We start from the raw sequence: 20,331 nt of genomic DNA on the forward strand, positions 1-20,331 counted from the left end.
TACCCTTTGTGTTTCCATATCGAAACCCGAGTCAGAGATATTGAAGCTTCTGGTTTTCCTCCTCTCTCCATCTCTCAGTTGTTAAAAGACATCAGCCAAAAGCAGAGGGATTCTCGGCAGCAGAAGCAGGTGGACCTGCGGCGGGCTTACATCACGGCCCGTTTCACACCTGCCACCCTACCGGCTTTCTTCACCCTGGGGGACCAGCTTGACTACGGAGGATTTGAGAACCGAGCTCTGGAGGCTGGTCAGGAGTATGTCTTCTTCATCCTGGCCGAGCTCAACTCCACAACCGGGGTACACATGTCACCGTGTCTTTCTGTGTTTGTAACCACGCCCTCATTCCTCTCTGCTACAGGCTGTCACCGTACATTGTAATCAATGCTAAAACAATATAATGCACGTCAGCTAAATGACATGTAACGTCATTCAAAGCTATGCAAGCAAAAGGCAATAACCTTTGTGTACCTCCATCACCACTCCTAATAGCGCACAAGTTTGTACACGCTTTGTGTAGAGCACTTGCATTCAACTGACTTAAATTAGAACAGAGTTTTTATATGAGATACAGATCAAATATTATCTAATATACACAACTACAGGAATAACCTTTTAATCTAACGCTACAGCTCTGCAATAAAGAACACGTCTACTTTTTTTTCGTACAGGTTTAGCATTTACAGAGTCTTGGTAAAAGACCTGTGGGATTCACTGTTGGACTGTTTTAAATATTTCTGCTATCTAGTCAGGTATCTTTGAAGTAGACAGACAGAAAAACATTTGCCGGGCCTTGTTTTCCTGACTGTGTGACTGTGTACGTCTGGTTCCAGAAAATGTACGTGGCCAGCCCCTACACAGACACTGTGATTGCCCCGGACTCAGATCCACAGCCCCTGGACGCAGGCGATGGTCTCATATGGGTGGTAGGACCCGTCCTGGCTGTGGTTTTCATCATCTGCATCGTCATTGCCATCCTCCTTTACAAAAAGTGAGTGACTCTTAAAGAATATTTGTCATGAACAAAACAAATCATTCTTAGCATTAGGTTTCAATGTGTTTTGACTGTTTTTTGTCTCTTATTGATTCCGCCCAAGCTACTTTTCATCCTACTAATGATGTGATGTGATGTCTTTAAAATGGCTCACAAACTATGTGGGAAGGAAAAATAATTTCCTAAAACAGACGGGAGTAAATCACTTATTTGTTAGGGACTATTTTCATTAACAGACAAGTACAAATGTGTTAGTAGTATTTGTGTGATCTACTCACAGTTAACTACAGTGTCCATGTTCACAGTAATGAAAGAGCATGTCACTAATCCAGTTGTGTAGCTTATTGATGTGGTTTCTAAAGGTTTTCTGAGTAACCGGTTTGTTTTCAGGCTTTGGCTACACAAACAGCACTTGTTAGTACCGTAGCATCAAAGGATTCTTAGTTTTTTTACAAGATATTTTTCCAGCTTCTCTTTTTTAAGGCACATGAGGTTTAGAGTCCAGCATGTTCTGTGCTCACATTCTGCCCAAAGCTCCCACTTAGATTGTTCGTACCGAAATCATTTAATGTTCCACTATCCTCCCACAAATGCTCAACTTTTAGCCTGGTATTCATCAAATGTGTTACTAAGTCGGTGCTCCTCTTCCTACCGCTGTGAAACAGCCTGTCCCTGCTATATATGCCTTGCATATCTGCTGCAAGACATCAAGCTTTTGAATACTGATGCAAAATATAGATTTTTTCTCTCTAACAATCTGTCTGTTTCCTTCCGTTTCTTCCTCTAATTATTCCTTCCCATGCGCTCGTTTCACTGCAAGCAGCAAACCTGACAGGTAAGATTAAACCAATGTCAAGCTTTTTGTTCGTTTTAACCCACAGCAATTACATGATGCCAGATGCTGTAAAGATAATTTGTACAAAGCTGTAAAACACCATATCGGTTAATGCGGCATTTCCTTGATTTAACTATATGCTAATGACCTGACACTACTCAGTCTGTTTGTTTCTCCCTGGTTGTTTGCGCGTGCTAATTGCTCTTTTGACTCACTGATGTTTGAGCAGCAAGCGCAAAGACTCTGAACCCGGAACCAAGAGCCTTTTGAGCAACGCAGAGATGATGGCCCATCACCCCACAGACCCTGTGGAGATGAGACGCATTAACTTTCAGACTCCTGGTACGAAGCATGCACCAACACACGCACTTTTTATTTTCATAGTGAGGTATGCTTCCGATATGTCCTTCATCATTTGATGATGAAATGTTCACGGGGCTAATTTTAGCACTGGTAAGATCATGCAGACCAAATTGTCAAAATACACCTCCGCACCACAACCAACATGGAAGCCATCAGACAATTTTTTTTAGATCAAAATGGCCTCAAACACAGTACCCAGGTACAGTCAGCGCTTAGTCACAGCTGAGTCGAAAACGGTGTGACAAAATGTAATCATCTCGGCTCGCCCACAGTCCACATGGCAGGTTGCAGAGAGAAAGACAGAAAGCTGTCTCAGGGCTCCTGACTGCTCCTGAGTTTAATAATCACATTGATACATGGAAAGGTGAGTGGGTTCATTTACCTGTGATCATTTACAAAGGAATTCATTCTGTCCGTGCGAGCTTAAACCAACTAATGCCCCATTGTTAAGTACATAAATGGATTTTTCCGTTCTCTGTGAGCTCTCACAACACAGCTGCTCTGGTTGTGGCACCAGGCCGAGGATGCTTTGCTCTCACTTCTTCCATTAAATTGGCCGCATCTCAAAAACACATTGCCCCGAGGAATTGAATAACTATATTTCCGTGGTTGAAGTTTATAGAGGTTTCACAGGGGCCTTGTTGAAAAGGTGGCAAGGTTTGTCACCCCGGAGAGATGTTTAGTGCTTTAACTGCAAGGATGTATAACGTGAAATGATTCCACTGTTCATTTAATCCTGACCTGAAGGTCTGTGCTATTTCTTTTAAATGTAAAAGTAAAACCCACAGTGTCTTTCTCTCATATGGCTGCAGAAACCTCAAGCTCCTACATCTTCTCTCCTATAAGATCTGTGCTTTTCAGATACTCTACAAAGATTACATTTGTTTCCAACTGCACGGGCTGATGCCATCGGAGGTCATGATGGGAGCAATATGTCGTGATTACTGTGGGTGATACAGTGCTGGTCAGAAGGAGAAAATAGTCCTAAATAAGTATCTGTTTTTGATAGCAGCAGAGTAAGACAAATGCTCTTGCATCCAGATACATTACTATTCTACAAACGCTAAGAACACATTCTGACCCAAATAGATCATGTTTATTTAAACAAAGCAATATTTCCATGATTAATTTCTATCTTTTTGAATGGACAATTGATAAGCGCAGGAACGACTGTACAAGACATAGGTTACTTCCTTTCTGTGTGTGTGTGTGTGTGTGTGTGTTTGCGTGTGCTGGTGCTCCCAATTAGTGTTCTGTCAGTGTTTGTTTTCTCTGAGTTGCTGCTCCTCTGATCACAGAGAAGGCAATTTATCAAAGAAAAACAATTTACAAACAAACAGAACTCGCCTCACTTTGTCCCCACACATGGATCAAAATGGATTTTCTGCCTCAACGTGTAGCTTAATGATGTGTGATGTTCTGTGATTGTAGAATTATCTTCACGCCTTTGCACATGAATGCTGCTGACCTTCACTAATTTAGGGTAATTCGGCTAAAGTCTGCGTCACCTCTGACCCTGGTTGTCACGCAGGGATGATGAGCCATCCTCCCATCCCCATCAGTGAGCTGGCTGAGCACATTGAGCTGCTGAAAGCCAACGACAACCTGCGACTCTCTCAGGAGTACGAGGTAAGATGCTTCATGTGGATTCTTTATTCCACACGAGCACCCTTATTGTTCAGCCATGAGAAGCCTGTTAAGCCGTGGTTTCATGGAGCAAATCTTATTCAACATTTGTTTCTCTGTGATGCAGATTATATTTTCGTGATTTATTCAGCACTTAACGTTGTTGCTGTAGCTTGTCTACATTACAACGCACTCTCTTTCCATTATCATAGAATGCACCACTAAGTATGCCACCGTATGTGTCTGTCTGTGTGTGTGTGTGTGTGTGTGTGTGTGTGTGTGTGTGTGTGTGTGTGTGTGTGTGTGTGTGTGTGTGTGTGTGTGTGTGTGTGTGTGTGTGTGTGTGTGTGTGTGTGTGCGTGTGTGTGTGTGTTTGCTCTTCCTTCCCAGTCAATCGACCCTAGTCAGCAGTTCACATGGGAACATTCAAACCTGGAGGTCAACAAGCCCAAAAACCGCTACGCCAACGTCATAGCCTACGACCACACGCGAGTCGTCCTGGCTCCAATAGAAGGTGAGGATCAAACCGGAAGAGACGGGCGAGTTAAAGAAGAAGTTTACAGATCCAAATGGGAGAGTCTGTGGTATTTGTATTCCGGGGAGTTGAACACACAAACAGAGAGTGGAATGAGAGCTGAATGATGGATGAAATCTGAAATTGCAAACGGTGCTCAAGACCGGCTGTGTGCAGTGGCATGAGACTGACAAACAGCACGAGAGCATTCGAGTGCTGCCTCCAGAACAAGGAGGAGAGAATAGATTTCATCGGCAGCTCATGAATTTACACCGACGGAGTCGTGTTTGTTTGTCATCGTCGATACAAACAGGTTGTTGGGCTGCTTGATGGCATACATGCAGGTTCATTTATTGCGCCTCGAATTGCAGTTGAGCGAGAGCCTCACAGGTATCTCGGTTTGCAGGCGTCCTGGGCAGCGACTACATCAACGCCAACTACGTTGATGGCTACAGGAAGCAGAATGCCTACATCGCCACACAGGGGGCCCTGGCGGAGACATTCGGGGACTTTTGGAGAATGGTCTGGGAGCAGCGGGCCGCCTCTGTGGTCATGATGACGCGCCTCGAGGAGAAGTCACGGGTAGATGAAGACAGGCACAATTAGAGATGCACCTTTTCTATCTGTCAAATGTATGGATGGCATATAAGTGGCAGTAAGCTGATCCGATATTGGATACCCTTCATTAAGATGAATAACAATTCTTACATATTATTTGATAAACTTAGGAAAGCAGTGTTTAAATCGAGCCTGGTGTTACTCTACATGGAAGAGTGATCCAAAATCTGTTTAACATTTCTTTCCTTTTTTTATTTATATATACTGTATATATATAAATATGTTTAGTTATATTTTTAGTAATGCTGATGATGCATTTCCTTTATCTGTGTAGATAAAGTGTGACCAGTACTGGCCAAGTCGCGGCACAGAGACGTACGGGATGATTCAGGTCACCCTTCTGGACACAATGGAGCTGGCCACATTCTGTGTCCGCACCCTTTCCCTGCATAAGGTGAATAAATGACTGCCTCTTTTTTTCTGTATCTCCCCCTCGACACGTCGCTGTTCCCTTTCCTCTAGTAATTACTGTCTCATCCACTGAAGACTGCTTTGATCTCTCAACCTTACGGTTCGGAAACCAGGAGCAACTTGAATAAATTACAAATTTCCACTGTCACTGAACGGGACCCGTGGAGGAGAGGAGATTTGTGCGAGCTTCGTGGAGTGATCCAACCAGGCCAGCCTCCTTGTGTCAGGCCCTAACATTTGATCACTGTTGGAAGCAGAGCACTTTCTTACAGCACGGGGCTAATCTAGGACCGCCAGACTAGCGCGTCTCTGTGGCCTACTTACCGACACGGAAACTAGGCCAGCTGTAGCTTCCAAGTGTACCAGGCGCTTCACAACGTTTTTCTTGATGTGTTCTGAAAGGTCACGTTCACGGAAATACGTCATAGAGTAAAGAATATTGCACAGTAAATGGAGTCATCATCATCCCTGTTTTAGGATAGATTTGTTTACAATGTAGGTCTAGACTACAATTAAAGTACTCCTTTACTGTAATATACTAAGTACGTATAAATAAATAGTTCTTGGAAATTCTGTATGAATAAAGTAGTCATGTCTTATTAGTACAAAGTAGTCTTTAATGACAGTGGCAGTAATTAGAATGGAGTTTAATGCTGACATATACATCTCTTGTATCAGAGCGGCAGCAGTGAACGGCGAGAGGTGCGTCAGTTCCAGTTCACATCCTGGCCGGACCACGGCGTGCCAGAGTATCCAACCCCCTTCCTCAACTTCCTCCGCAGGGTGAAAGCCTGCAACCCTCCGGATGCAGGACCCATCATCGCTCACTGCAGGTGCAGTAAACACACACAGATTGAATTAACATTTTGGGAATTACATGTATTTGCTCCCACACTAAATGATTGGATGATCATTTCATATGTATTAATGAGTCCGGAGATTTTTGTTTTGTTTTTATTTCCAATATTTATGCTGTGCTCAGCAAACCAGCTGCTCTTTTAGACATTATCATCCATCATCGTGTTCATCATCCAAAAAATGATAAAAAAAATTCCATTTCCCAAAATGCTAAACTGTTCCTTTGAATTTGACATCAGAACTAATATCCCACCAATTACTCAACTGATATGCCATCTATTCCTCTCCCTCCATTAGTGCTGGCGTTGGTCGCACTGGCTGTTTTATTGTCATCGACGCCATGCTGGAGCGCATCCGACACGAGCGCACTGTGGATATCTACGGTCACGTGACTCTGATGCGCTCACAAAGGAACTACATGGTGCAGACGGAGGACCAATACAGCTTCATCCACGAGGCCCTGCAGGAGGCCGTGGCCTGCGGGAACACCGAGGTGGCCGCCAGGAGTCTGTACTCCTACATGCAGAAGCTCTCCAAGGTGGAGACTGGGGAGCACATCACTGGCATGGAGCTGGAGTTCAAGGTGGGGCAGAAGGCAGCAGAAAGGTTGCTTGCCAAATTACATCCTGATATACTGCCTCAAAAAGAGGAATAGATTTTTTAAAGGTTTATTGGTTTGTGGCTCCTTAAAACAAAGCATTAGTATTTCAAATCTATTTTGCCTGTTGCATAATTCTGTGAGAAATTTTTTTTTCCTTTCTACAATTGTTTGAAATATTTCTTTATAATTTCCCATTTTAACCCCTTAGATATATTTAGCAAACCCCTGAATTGGGAATCGAATTGGGATCCTGAATAATCCTGAACTCAAACATGCAAAACCAGTTTTGTTAGATAATCTACTTTTTTTTTGTCGCCCTATCCAGCGGCTGGCTAACACCAAGGCCCACACGTCCCGGTTCGTCACAGCCAACCTGCCTTGCAACAAATTTAAGAATCGACTGGTCAACATTATGCCCTATGAAACCACCCGGGTCTGCCTCCAGCCAATAAGAGGCCTGGAAGGCTCTGACTACATCAACGCCAGTTACATAGACGGATACAGGTATGTTTCCATCCCCCAAAACACTAACATGACCCGATCCCCTCGTCCTCGTATGACGGCTTGATGAGGGAAAGGATTGGATGGCTTTTCACCACACTGTTCCCACCTGTCACGCCCTGTCAGATCTGTCATTCCTACATACATCTTCCCGCTGTTATTCGCGCTGCACAGCGCTCGCTGTGCTTCTGATGATTCAGCCATTCAGAGTGGTTGTACACACATGTTTTGACTGTTTCCCTTCTTGCTTGAAGCCTGACCCCGTTTTCAGCCTGATGCTTGACAGCGGGGAAAAAACGGGAGGAATACATGCAGGAGATGGCATCTTAATGTCTGTGTGTGTGTGTGTGTTTGTGTGTAGACAGCAGAGAGGCTACATCGCCACCCAGGGCCCACTGGCTGAGACAACAGAGGACTTCTGGAGGATGCTGTGGGAACACAACTCCACCATAGTGGTTATGCTCACTAAACTGAGAGAAATAGGACGGGTAGGGGGTCAATTAAGCATGTTAGAGTGTTACAAATAACGGGAAATGTCAGATCTATACACAATGTCATCAATCATTTATTTTCTGTCCGGCTCTCTCAGGAGAAGTGTCACCAGTACTGGCCCGCCGAGCGCTCCGCCAGGTACCAGTACTTTGTGGTGGACCCCATGGCTGAGTACAACATGCCCCAGTACATCCTCCGTGAGTTCAAAGTCACGGATGCCAGGGTGAGTTCATGGCGTCTTTGTGTTTAAAGACTTGTCCTCCTCGTTGTATGTTTTATTCACACAGCAGTAACATTACACTGCCTGACTTCTCTGTTCCCGATCCATCAGAGCCGCTGGAAGGCAGCGGCGTGATGCATGTCCTATCGACCCGTAGCGTGTGTTGCTTAGTGTGTGTTTTGTATGTCAATGTGTGTTACACAGGAGGGTTAGTGCTATAGGTGACAGCCCCTAGATTACTCATTGAGGCACACTGTCTGCAGATCACCTTGACAACATGTGTGTCTGTGTGTGTGTGTGCGCTCGCGCGTGCTCTCGTGCACATTTCAGCCCCTCATAGATAACTCCAGTTAAGCCTGTCCTGCCCTGACGCCACATCGACAGATGCTCTATTGATCTCCATTAAAGGGGAGTCAGAAAGGCTGAGCAGAAGAGAAAAGATGTAATTGCCTACTGAGTGGCTGACAATAGCCGACGTACCGGCAACACAGCCTGAAGTTAACCACAGCCACAAGTCAGATAACCTTAATCATTAGCAGGGGGAAAGGATATTGTAAATACAGAATAATCCCTCAAAACTACCATTTTAAAGCATAAACATATTGATACATGGTTAAAAGGACATTAGATCAGCAGGTTTTTCAGTCAAACCCTTCTTCACTACTCGTTTGATCACTCCCTCAGGATGGGCAATCACGGACAGTGCGTCAGTTCCAGTTCACCGATTGGCCAGAGCAAGGTGTGCCGAAATCTGGAGAGGGCTTCATTGATTTCATTGGCCAGGTACACAAAACCAAGGAGCAGTTTGGCCAGGACGGACCAATCAGCGTTCACTGCAGGTAAGCAGCTCATTGTTAGATAACAATAAGTGCAGTCGGCTGGTCAGAATGTAGCACGTTGTAAACTATATAGTCAAATGGGTTCCTTCGTGCCTGCAGTGCTGGCGTGGGGCGGACAGGTGTCTTCATCACCGTGAGTATTGTCCTGGAGAGGATGCGTTACGAAGGGGCGGTGGACATCTTCCAGACTGTCAAAATGCTGCGCACACAGAGACCCGCCATGGTGCAGACTGAGGTAAACACTGAGCAGCATGCGGCACCCACGGGTACATTAATCAGGACAGGCGGCAGCACGGAAAGCGCTGATTCACATCACTATCAGAACTGTTCAAAGCAAGAGTTTTATTATTTTTATAAGACAGTAACATTTGGTGCCAGTTTGATGAGGAAGGCTAGAGTTAAAAACCCCAACCATCGTGACGCTCTGTTTTAATAATGATGACACTAATGAAATAAAGTGACCATAAATAAATCTGACCAACATTCACAATGCGCATCACTAAACCGGTAACCAAATATAGTATAGTTCTACCTTTCGTCTTCAAGAAAATGTATTTCATCCCTCAAAGTTGTGCAAATGTACCTTTTGAACGCCCTGTGAAACCTTTCCCCCCTCACTACAGGATGAATACCAGTTCTGTTACCAGGCTGCACTGGAGTACCTGGGTAGCTTTGACCACTATGCAACGTAAGCACAGAGACAACCATCTATCCGGCTTTCTGCTTCGAGGTCCACAAACCAACCGGCAAGCGAAAGGAGCGAAAGACGGCTTGAGATGACGCGAACATTTGATCTTTTTTTCCGGAAGCAAGACAAATTCAACAATAACAACAACAACAAGGACAAAAAGCAACAACAAAAACAGCAACAATAAATCTCTGTCTAACAGCAGCTCCACGCGAGCTGGTGGGTGTGGAGACCATCCATGTGTAATCCATATACTTACCTCAGTGTTCCAGTGTGAAGGACGTATAATACATTCGTGTGGTGGTCAGCTTCCTCCAATATGAACAATTGAAATACAAACAGCTTCTGAACAGGAATTATGATACTAAATGTGTATAAAAAGGAAAAAAAAGGAGAAAAAAAAAAACACACACACAAAGAGCCTGGAAATTTGCTGCACCCTAAATGGGCTTTTTATCCTCAACTTTGTATCTACTGGTTTGGTGTACTAAGGGGTTACAAAGTGCTACGGCGAACATTTCTATGTGTCCGTGAGTCTGCTTCAAAGGTGTCTCCTGCGACCGCAGATAGCTCTGATCATGTAGTTTAAAGCAGAGGACTAGGTAATGCCTCAGTAAGGACTCAACGCCCTCGAGGACTGTTGGAGAGGCACGCGGATGCTCACTTACCCAACGCACAGTGCCAAGAGAAACCACACAGCGTGAACACAAAGCGTGGCCTACAAGGAGAGAGGCGGCTGCCTCTTTCATCCAGCATGACATCAAGTCAGACTAGGCCCCTCTGACGCGCCGGCCAAGGATCAGTTCACGCTCCACGATCCAGTGGTGGCTGTGTGACGCCCGTCCTCAGAGCAGTCTCATCTCCTCAGCTGGGCCCAGATTTGTAGTCCAGTGCATTCTTCACCCAACAAAAGCTCGCTTGGTATACACACGCCGTCCTTGTCCGTCGTCCAGCTGGTCTCCTCTTGACGTCAGCCCCCCCCCCCCCCCCCCCCCCGTTTGTGTCCGGCTGGTTGAAAGAAGTGTCTAGGAACGAATTGAGCTTCAATCCAGTTTTTAAAAAAGTCCCCAACCCACTTTCTGCCGACATGATTTGTGTGTGTTTTTACTGTGCGTCTCTGCCTTATGCTGACTTCTGTCTCGTGTTTAGACATGCTGCTTATGTTCATGCGTTGTGTGCTAGACATTTTTTTTCGTTCTACAGTACCGAGGAGGAAAGGTTTTTCCCGTCCTCTGAAGCTTAGCTACTTGAATTGCAACACTTTGCAGTGGAATCGATCTGGTGTTGAGACTATTCAAGAGTACGAGCAGTAAAATACACTGAGAGAAATCCCACAAAAACATTTGGTGAATTGAACTGAGTTCACCCGACCATCCCACCTCCACGTTTAAAGTCTCTCTGTTGCTAAATCACTCTGTACAGAACATCCATCTTAACCCAATTAGGTTTTCCTCTTTGATTCCCCCAGTAAAACGGCACAATTCCATGATATATATATATATATATATATATATATATCTTTAATCGTTTTAGCATAAAATGATAATTGGTCCAATGTGGTCATTTAAGAGCACAACAATGTTCAGACATCACGAGCTATTTCACACATTCTGTACATACAGTTTATCATTGGAGTCCTATACAGTACAGTTACATACGTCTGAGCACAAGATATAACGTGGGATTGGATGTGATGTAGTTGTTATTGTCGCAAAAGAAAGCCTTATTGTTATTGTTCACTCTGTCACATTTATTTCATATGATTTTTTAAAGATATTTACTATTCTATTTTGTTACTTTTTACGTTTGTTTTTATTCTGTTTATCTGGAATATCTAGCAACTATAACCAATAAGATGTTGTTTACTTGTTTCTTTAGCGAGCCAATGTTAAGGTATAAAATTGTCACTGTTTGTTTTTTATTTTCAATGGTCAGTTTTGGTGCTTTTTTATTTGCTTTGTTATTATAAAGTATGCCCTCTGTGTAGGGTGCTATTTGATACTGATTACTGATGTCCGACTAGTTATCTAGAGATGTACATTAGAGGAAGACCTAGCTTAAGTTTACAGTTATGCCCTATTGATGCCCTTCCACCACTCAACCTCCATAGCAACAGGGGTATGCTCAGACCCACTGTGAAAGGTCAAAGGGCATCCGAGAAGTTAGATATATAGAGCAGACTTGTTGGTGAGAATCTCAGACGAGCTGTTGGTATTTAGTTTGGTGAGAAGCAAATGGTAGCAAGTGTATTTTTGAAAGAAAAGGGGTTAACAAAGACCCAGCTACACACACACCCTCAAAACGTATTGTTTGTATCTGAAATACTCTGATATGAAATGTATGTGTGGTCCAGAAGTCTTGACAGTGTGCGACATATATGAAATATGTTATTCCTTCAATTTCTTATGATTATTGTGTCAAGAGAAATATAAAAGCCACACACATGAAGCATACAATGAAATGTGTTGAGGGCCAGCTCTGAAGACGCCATCTCCCTCACTTATGTACCTGTTCTTTCCTTTCAAAACCATGGATGTAGATATTGTATCTTGACTTTGTATTAAAAGCAGGATGATTGGATATACAGCACCACGAGCTGCTTGATTTCACTGCGTTATTTCTTTGTTACTCATTTCTCGTCCACTAGATGGGACCAAAGTACTTCTAAACAGGCACCTTGCTGCCCGCACACAAAATGACCTTTACATAACATGGTCAGATGGATGGCAGTCACAAATGAATGTGCATACAGTTCTGCTGTGATTTCAGCTGCATAAACCTTACGGGACAGGACAGAGACACGAGGATGCCACGTCCATGTACGACCTGTGAGGGATTGTAGAGATGGGAACGGCCCCCATGTTAACCACTGCTGGTAGTATACAATGATATGGCTTCTTAATGTAAATAATACATTTTGCAAACATCAGACATCTTTTTTAAATGAACACTATTATTGAAGGTAACTTGGAGATGAGATTAGCATGAAAAAATGACCAGTTTGAGACTTTGATCCTGACACAGGAAAGTTATTTCACCAAAACGTAAAGAACAGGAGCAATTCATCTGGTTGATTAGATTACATCTCTTCCTGGGCCCCGGTAATGTTGTTGCACCTGTTAGGGAGGGACACAATATTCCTTAATTATTGTAATTGGCAGGTGACCTATCGCACTCTCATCATTGGCTAATTGTTATATTTTTTCACTTTCGAGGGTTCGTGCTAGACAAAGCTAACCGGCTACTAGTGCTAGCTTCATATAAACATGTGATGTAGTCGTATCAACTAATTCATGGCAAGGAAAGTCAGCAGATTTCCAACTTTCCTGTTTGGTTTTAGGAGCTTTCACCCACAGATTGTGTTGTCTGAGTGACGAGGACCTACAGCAACCAGGACATACAGTGTTCTATGAATACAACTGCATGTCAAAGATATTTTCTTTTAACCATCAACATTCCTCATAGCAGTAGTGTTTTGTTAGAGAGAAGCAGATAACGAGGAATGTGCTCCTTGTACCGTGAGTTTGCAGTGCGTGCAGGTACGCAGCCATGCATGAGGAGATCCAACCTGTATTTCAATAGAAATGAAACTCACGTTGGACAGGTCAGATCCTCGCGCCCGATAATAAAGCAGCATCCTTATTTTGTCTGACCATAATCTGTCTGTTAAGTATGGAAGCCCATTTCCGCCACACACAAAAAAAGAAGGTTTAGAAAGTCGAAATTATGAGATAAAAATGATGACTTAAGAAAGTCGAAATAATGACTTAAGATATGCGCATGCGCAAGCTCCTTGCAGCTGGTTGTTGACGTCACAACGGTCACAGACAGGTGTCGTTCGTGTTTTAACAACGTGTCGCTGATGAGCTGTTGAACCGGGAAGTCTGAATCTGAATATCTTGCCAACTTTACCGACCTGTAAACGTTCTACAGACACTCGCACCCACTCAGTTCACACCTCATTACCATCAGGGAGGGACAGGGACGTCTGACGTACAGTGGTCCGCTTTTAGCGGAGTCTTACTTATTATGTGTTATGTGTTACGTGTTGTGTTGGTTTTCCATATGAAATTTCAAAGAAAAGGAAGCAGGATGTGGTCAGGTGTGCAACGCAGGACAATGGATTCATGTTGTTTGGATGGTTCCTTAATCATTACTCGCAGTGTTTCCTTCTGGAGGCGTGCTGAGACACTAACTCCAGCCAACAGGGAAGAGTACATGACAATAATAATAATCTGCACATGCTGGCGAGTAAAACACGCTGTGAAAAACGCTGAAGGACCGACACTAGCACTGCCTAACATCATATGTTAATTATGAAAGATTATCATAAAATGATCCCTGACTGGGTCTATTGCAGCAATTACCTTTGTGTTACATTACAGCTCTAGAACCTGAAAAGGTGGCATTTCCTGCAAGCGGATTGCAAATCATATGTGTGATGAAACACTAATCAGCGAGATGTTTGAACGAAAAGACTTTTGGAAAGTAGCAACATTAAGATGTAAACTGTCATTGATAAAAAATGAACTTGAACCCTATTGATGAACTTGCATTTTCAAAGAAATAACTTCCAGAAACTGTGAAACTAGTGTAAGCTATTATTGCACAAGTGTTCAAACCCTCGGCTACACTGGTGTGAAGCAAAATCTTCCGACCTTCGTATAATCACTTTATTGAAGTGAAATATCTCCTCACACATAACTTCAACCAATGACACGGCGACCACAGAGTGTTTTCGGTAAAAGGCGAGGTCGAGGTGACACAGACTGGAGCCGAGCCCTGCTGTACTTCTCCACCAGCTTCTTTTATCTCCCTGCGTTCCTGTTTGGCAAAGCGTGAGGATCTTTTACAGTAATGTGTTTGTACAATGACCCACGAGTGGGAAAAACCTGCGTGTGTTCCAAAGCGTTTTGGTTCCAATTATATCATCAAAAAAAAAAGCATTCATTTTTATTGCATATCAAGGTAAAAGTTAAATTCCTGAAAGTCAAGCCGAGCCGACAGTGACAGTTATCTCTGCATACCTGTGTCACACACGCATGTGCCTTCACTAGTTTTCTGTGTCAAAAGGTGAGGCTCTATTCTGATTGTTGCAGGGAAGAAGAGCAGAAGCGCTGCTCCAACCCTGATTGGTTTGGTTGGAGTGAAAAAAAAAAAACACTCCCCCTCGGGAGCTGACTGGTTGACTAAACAATAGGAAGCTAATCATAGAAGTAGGCTGTCATAATTATTTTTGTTTTGCCTGCCTCTTAGTTTCCTGCATCGAGCATAAGGACTGCGTAGAGTCTTTGACTGCATGTCTGAACGTGTGTGAGCGTGCATGTGCACCATCATGACTGTGAGGAGCAGAGGGTTCTCGCTGGACGGCTCTGAGTAAGTACAGATGTTTATTTGCTTCTGGGCGGTTTTCTCCTCTCTATACTTACATGACCTTTATAACCGTATGTATCCTGTGTTTGTTGCTGATGGTTTTCAACAGTGAAACCGCTCTCAAATCGCTCTTTGTGTTGCCTGGAAACCTCAAATGAACAAGCTGGCGATAAAACCAACACAGCCAGTTGAGCTGGTCTTCTTTTTGAAGCTTTTTTTTTCACTTTTTCTTCCACTTAACAGAACATCATAATTCACATCGGTTATGTACAGCGTTGTTGACGCTCCGGTGTTGCCATGTAGGACATTCTGCCTGAGCCGTGTTCTTTAAGTTGTTATGTGTATATGTGCCGCAGCATGTAACCTAATTCTGGCATCTATCCACTGCCCTCTTTGGACAGGTCTATGGACCTCGGCAGGGGGAGAAGCAGCAGCAGCAGGTTCAGCAGTAAGAACCGCAGAGACTACGGGACTCTGAACGAAACCCTTCAGGAGCTGAATCACAACCTCAACTCAAGCATCTCCCACAGGTAAACTCTTGGATTGAGAAAAGAAAATCAAGAATAAAAAACCTTCATACAATGTGCTGACGTGTTATCTTTTGTGTCTTCAGGAATCAGACCATAGCCGTGGAGAGCATTGGACATTCAGACAGCCTCACCCATAAAACCGTAAGATTGTGTCACGTCGTCATCGTCCGTCTCTTGCGACACAAATATTTTATCTTCGCAACACAAGAATAATCAGAGAATCTGTGCTTCTAACAATGGCGCTGCATCACGTGGCAACGTGAAAACAAATGTGAAAGCAGGAAGATCCCTCACTCGTTCATAGATAGCTCCAGCTCTTTGTTGAGAAGTGGGCCAACTGCTTTGCTCTTTCGGTTCGGTCTCAGTGTTCACAAGCAAGTGCAAGAAAACATGAATCTTGAAAAAAAAAAACATTATTTCAGAACAAACACTAAACCTCTTAGTTTCAATCACAGATTTACTTTGAGTATTTTATAACCTGATTTTCTCCCCACAGAGCTTCCTAAAGCACAGAAAAAGCTTTTACAAACACTTCCAGGAGGTTCCTGCGGGGGAGAGCCTCTTGCACAGTGAGTCGCTCAGTCACTCGGACTTATTGCCTGATATTGATTATGGAAATGACATCACCGTCAAGACCTTTTATTTCTTCTTGTCCCTTGTGTTTGAATAAGTGCGGCCTTCTACTTAAAACAACACACTGTGTGTGTTTTTCCTTGTGCAGCATTTACCTGTGCCTTGCAGAAGGAGGTACTGTATCAAGGACGACTCTTTGTTTCTGAGAACCATGTGTGTTTCTACTCGTCAGTGCTGCTCAAAGACACTAAGGTAACACACTCCGACGCAGTGAGGGGAAGCATTAGTCCCACTAGTGACATCATCACCACAGTGCTTACACTACTTACCTTGTCCCACGTGTCATTGGAATTACATCCATATGGTTTTTAGGAACAATTTAAATTGGGAAATGATCAAAGGACGTCATCTTACATCAGTAAATGCAGTGAATTGAGGTTATTTTGTGAAACGTCGCAGGTGGTGATTCCTGCGTCCAGCGTCATGGAGGTGAAGAAGCATAGCTCCGCTTTGTCTGTGTTGTCTATTCTAACTGCTGATGGAGAGAAGGTCAGAGCAACTTATTTATTCTTTTATATCTTTTTGTTTTGAGCTGTGAAATGTGAACCTTTCCTTAACTGCCGCTCTGAATGACAGACCAACAATATAATTAGGCAGTTAAAATGTTGGAAGCCGGAGGGAACGGATGCTGTTATCAAAACGCAAAACTCACGTGAACAGGTGAGGTGGTAAGGCCTCTAAAGGTTTATAACACAGCTGCTGGAAATTCTCATTGTAAACCCTCGTGTTAACATGTGTATTTGTCTTGTGTTGAATAGATCATCCATTCATCTCCTGTATAGTACTTTGTTGTAATTATGCGTATTCGTACAATACTTCAATTTGTGAAGAAGATTAAAAGACAAAGTAAATGCTGTGGTACTCAGTTAGTAAAAGGATGAAGAAAACTGAATATAAAACCTAGGAAATTATGATATAAAGTTTGTTTGCAACAAAACATACAGCTTGTCAAGTCCAAAATGCATATTCCTTTTAACATTGAGCACACACACAGATTGCTCTGCCCCATAATGAATCGTTTGTCTCTCTTTTTAGTACTCGTTCATGTCTATGAGGCGCCTTGAGGTGTGTTATAGACTCCTCCAAGCGGTCTGTTGCCAAGTACAGGTTGGTGCTCCGCTGATGTGCAGGCACGGATACACATCAGGATGAACTCATGCCTCACTCACGTTTCTGTGTTTGCCAGAAACGGGAGAAGAGCATCAACAGCAGCCCTCATCTGTCCTCCGCAGATAATGAAGGGGATCATGACATGGTGTGTTTGCTACGACGCGTTCACTTCTTCTGCCCCACGTATCAGGAACTGAGACTTTTTGCCATTTTTCAGCCATTGTAGCTTTTCCTCACGTTTTGATGGTTTTAATGGTTTTATGTGAAGCACTTGGAATGGCCTTCTTGATGAAATGTGCTATACAAAAAATACTCGCCTGGCCTTGCAGAGGCTTTAACCTCCAGCGTCTCCGTCCTTGTCAGCAGGCCTCCAGTTTTTCCAGTTTGGAGGACAGCGTTGATCGTGATCTCAGCAGACAGAACAGCGTTCATCGTGACAGCAGCTTTATTTCGTCCAGTGAAGGTGAGAAACGGACGGGACAGATGGAGGGAGGTGTGAATGGAGGAATCGTCACTTGCCAGCCGTTTTTTTTTTTAATGACCTTTTTCTATTTAGGTCAATAATATTAATTTATGGCTTTCCAGGTCCTACGAGACGCAGTTCCACTCGTCAAAACAGCTTAACAGACGAAGACAACGGAGACAGGTGTAAGAGGACACAAATGGACATGCACACTGGAATACATAGAGTCAAGGCAAGAGCCATTCAAAAATAACAGAGCGATTTTTCTTTCAACCAGCCGAATCCTCGATTTGGAGGATGGCGGAGACGGTCGCACCACTCTTCTTCCTCAGAGAGTTAAGAAGTCTCAGCGTCCTCTTCTACGTCTACATGATGCTGTGAGTTTCACTGTTAATGTACTCAGGTACTGTACATGAATGCCGCGTGTGCACTAGCACGGCGTCACTTTCAACACTCAGAGCTTGCAGGTGCTTTAGTTGTATGAATGCCCATCTCTCTGCTGCTGTGTGCACACGTGTACATTTGCCCTTTTCCCAATGCTGCGCACAGTGTAAGAACTGGGAATGGAAGAAGATTGGAAGTCGACCACAGAGAAATCTGAAGACTTTTTTTCTCCCTTTGAGCAAGACTTTCTAAGACTACTACAAACATTTCCAGCTTTGTGCAGAATACTTGGCAGATGGCACTTACTATTTACTGAGTAAATGTCATGCACCTTTGTGTATGAGCAGAGGCATGTTTTGATATGTTGACTTTCTGGATTGTTCGAAAGCTCTTTCGAAATGATCGACATTATCTCCACATGGAGTTTTCCAAAATGTGATCACATGAGGCACGTGCATAGTGAACGCCTGTAAAGTCCAAGGCCTCGTTGAATCATTTCCTTCCCGGTGCTCGTAGGCTGGTGCTGCTCCTGCTGGCCTCCGGGTACATCGGCCTGAGGATGGTGGCGCTGGAGGAGCAGCTGGTTGAGATGTCCATGCAGCACAGCAAGTGAGTTGGCACGCGGATGTGAATTAAAGTCACAAAGAGTCAAATTTCATTACGGGAAAAAAAAGAAGGGGATTTAAAACCATTACCTTAGAAGTAGGCAAGGCAAGGAAGTTGTTCCACAGGTTCATAACCGCATTGTCACATGAGATAAGTGATGAATAGAGTCACACCCACCAGGAAGTATGCGTTTGAATATTCACATGTTGGAATGCTTGGCAAACAGTGTGGAACAAGAACGTCACTTATCTCCTTAAGGTAGTTTGTGAATACGTGGAGGATGTGTTCCTTCTCAGTTCTCAGTGTTGTAAAGTACATTCCAGGGTTTTAATTGTATATTAGTTGTACTTTGATCACATTTCAAGGTTTTAGTGGTTTTGTATGTTTTCATTTTACTTAATAAAAGGATGAGGGCTTCGTCCACCACTGTCCTCTCCTCATGAGGCTTCCTCTTCTTCTGCAGGTACCCACAAATGTAGCCAGAAGAGCATCTTTCTACTCAGACCCTGCTGCTCGCTGATGTCTGTCTAGACAGGCTCCCGAAAGCATCTTAGCTGTGAGACTCGGCCCATTTGACACACCGTACATCTTTCAGCTAATTTCAAACGTTGTGCACACAAACAAGTTCTCTCCTTGTAGATATCAATCTCCTGTGGTAATGCCCTCCCTGCGGAGGACGCAGGTCAGCAATAAGAGGCTTTTTGGATGTCTGAACAAGGCCGCCGTTGGTGAACTCCACGGATGGCTGACTCTGTTGGCAGAGAATCCCCAATATTTCTATTGGGAGCAAATTCCTTCTCTGCTGACAAATCAAAAAAACGCGGTGAGGATCCCGTGCCCGGAGCCACATGGAGGCCGCCTGCTGTAGCTCGTTTCCTGGCCGGTGAACAGCTGAGCTCAGGAAGTTTTCTGGAGTCTTGGACGCCTCAGATCCTCAGATCCAACCTGCAACATCGAGGACTGCCACAAAGTGTAGAAGCTGATAATTTATGGCCTATTTAAAATGATTTGTACTTGAAATTAAATGAGGATTTCACCTTTTCTGCATAAACTGCTGGACATGTTTTAAAGACTGTAATTGGCAATAATCAGCCAGCAGAGGGCAGACACTCCCATTAAACCCTGCTGCCAAGGCAGGATTCTATTATAAAAGCTTCAACACTACATTGCCTTGTGGTGCAATAATGTAAAAACACATGACTCAATTGATATTTATTGAACCATTTTAAGCCATTTATCAAACTATTTCCAAAGCCTTTCACTATTTTCATATTCCACATTTTAACTGGTGCTTATAACTGCAGGAACCCCGTACATTATCAGTGTAATTTTACATTTTATCACCTCATCCGAATGGTAAATCATTATGTATACATAAATTGCTATTTCTGTATAACTACCAGATATCCATTCTTATTAACCTGAACAATTACAAACAAATAAAATTTTAAAAACAATATTCTGTGTCAGATTTTTGTACATAAGTGTTCTTTTTTATTGTTTTGTTGTCCATAAAAAGGTCAAGATTCAATCCCATGAATAAATTCATTACATATTTTTTTCAGTTCAAAAAAGCAACATAAAGTTACAAATCATAATACAAAGAATAGGTAAGTACAGTAACCATATAAACAGCCCACTAGTATAATCTAGCTCCCCCCCCCACCCACCCACC

At 43.4% G+C, this 20,331-nt stretch overlaps 2 protein-coding genes across 6 annotated transcripts in view; both read left to right on the forward strand.

The window, feature by feature from the left end:
• LOC119209887 (receptor-type tyrosine-protein phosphatase S-like) overlaps nucleotides 1-12,152 on the forward strand; it is a 59,224-nt gene extending 47,072 nt beyond the window's left edge. Inside the window, exons 20-34 of the mRNA XM_062557768.1 lie at nucleotides 79-297; nucleotides 831-988; nucleotides 2,053-2,168; nucleotides 3,721-3,818; nucleotides 4,206-4,329; nucleotides 4,736-4,911; nucleotides 5,222-5,341; nucleotides 6,037-6,191; nucleotides 6,514-6,799; nucleotides 7,143-7,321; nucleotides 7,680-7,806; nucleotides 7,908-8,033; nucleotides 8,715-8,869; nucleotides 8,969-9,104; nucleotides 9,493-12,152. Coding sequence (XP_062413752.1) covers nucleotides 79-297; nucleotides 831-988; nucleotides 2,053-2,168; nucleotides 3,721-3,818; nucleotides 4,206-4,329; nucleotides 4,736-4,911; nucleotides 5,222-5,341; nucleotides 6,037-6,191; nucleotides 6,514-6,799; nucleotides 7,143-7,321; nucleotides 7,680-7,806; nucleotides 7,908-8,033; nucleotides 8,715-8,869; nucleotides 8,969-9,104; nucleotides 9,493-9,561 — 2,244 coding nt within the window. The 3' untranslated portion in view covers nucleotides 9,562-12,152. The remainder of the gene's footprint in view (nucleotides 1-78; nucleotides 298-830; nucleotides 989-2,052; nucleotides 2,169-3,720; nucleotides 3,819-4,205; nucleotides 4,330-4,735; nucleotides 4,912-5,221; nucleotides 5,342-6,036; nucleotides 6,192-6,513; nucleotides 6,800-7,142; nucleotides 7,322-7,679; nucleotides 7,807-7,907; nucleotides 8,034-8,714; nucleotides 8,870-8,968; nucleotides 9,105-9,492) is intronic.
• A 2,578-nt stretch (nucleotides 12,153-14,730) lies between these two features.
• LOC119209434 (GRAM domain-containing protein 2B-like) lies at nucleotides 14,731-20,074 on the forward strand. Of its 5 annotated transcripts, XR_009942471.1 has the most exons (14): nucleotides 14,731-14,933; nucleotides 15,332-15,460; nucleotides 15,544-15,601; nucleotides 15,957-16,029; nucleotides 16,182-16,285; nucleotides 16,493-16,582; nucleotides 17,129-17,200; nucleotides 17,280-17,348; nucleotides 17,567-17,666; nucleotides 17,789-17,851; nucleotides 17,944-18,043; nucleotides 18,567-18,659; nucleotides 19,120-19,212; nucleotides 19,296-20,074. XR_009942471.1 is itself a non-coding variant. In XM_037458788.2 (13 exons), the coding sequence occupies exons 1-13, from the start codon at nucleotides 14,881-14,883 to the stop codon at nucleotides 19,133-19,135; spliced, it is 1,020 nt and encodes a 339-aa protein (XP_037314685.2). In that variant the 5' UTR covers nucleotides 14,769-14,880; the 3' UTR covers nucleotides 19,136-20,074. The 5 variants fall into 5 exon arrangements, 4 of the variants coding, with proteins under 4 accessions (XP_037314685.2, XP_037314686.2, XP_037314688.2 ...); XM_037458788.2 differs by having other exon boundaries at nucleotides 14,769-14,933; nucleotides 19,120-20,074; XM_037458789.2 differs by having other exon boundaries at nucleotides 14,770-14,933; nucleotides 17,570-17,666; nucleotides 19,120-20,074.
• The last annotated feature ends 257 nt before the right edge of the window (nucleotides 20,075-20,331 follow it).

This window comes from Pungitius pungitius, chromosome 15, assembly GCF_949316345.1.
Source record: "Pungitius pungitius chromosome 15, fPunPun2.1, whole genome shotgun sequence".
Classification (NCBI taxonomy): Eukaryota; Metazoa; Chordata; class Actinopteri; order Perciformes; family Gasterosteidae; genus Pungitius; species Pungitius pungitius.

What these genes read in the sequence shown, in the direction of transcription:
- LOC119209434 (XM_037458788.2), top strand. Translation starts at nt 14,881, where the DNA reads ATGTGCACCATCATGACTGTGAGGAGCAGAGGGTTCTCGCTGGACGGC. An exon ending in TTCTCGCTGGACGGCTCTGA is followed by an intron (nt 14,934 to 15,331) that starts GTAAGTACAGAT and finishes CTCTTTGGACAG; the next exon opens with GTCTATGGACCTCGGCAGGG. An exon ending in GGGGGAGAGCCTCTTGCACA is followed by an intron (nt 16,030 to 16,181) that starts GTGAGTCGCTCA and finishes TTCCTTGTGCAG; the next exon opens with CATTTACCTGTGCCTTGCAG.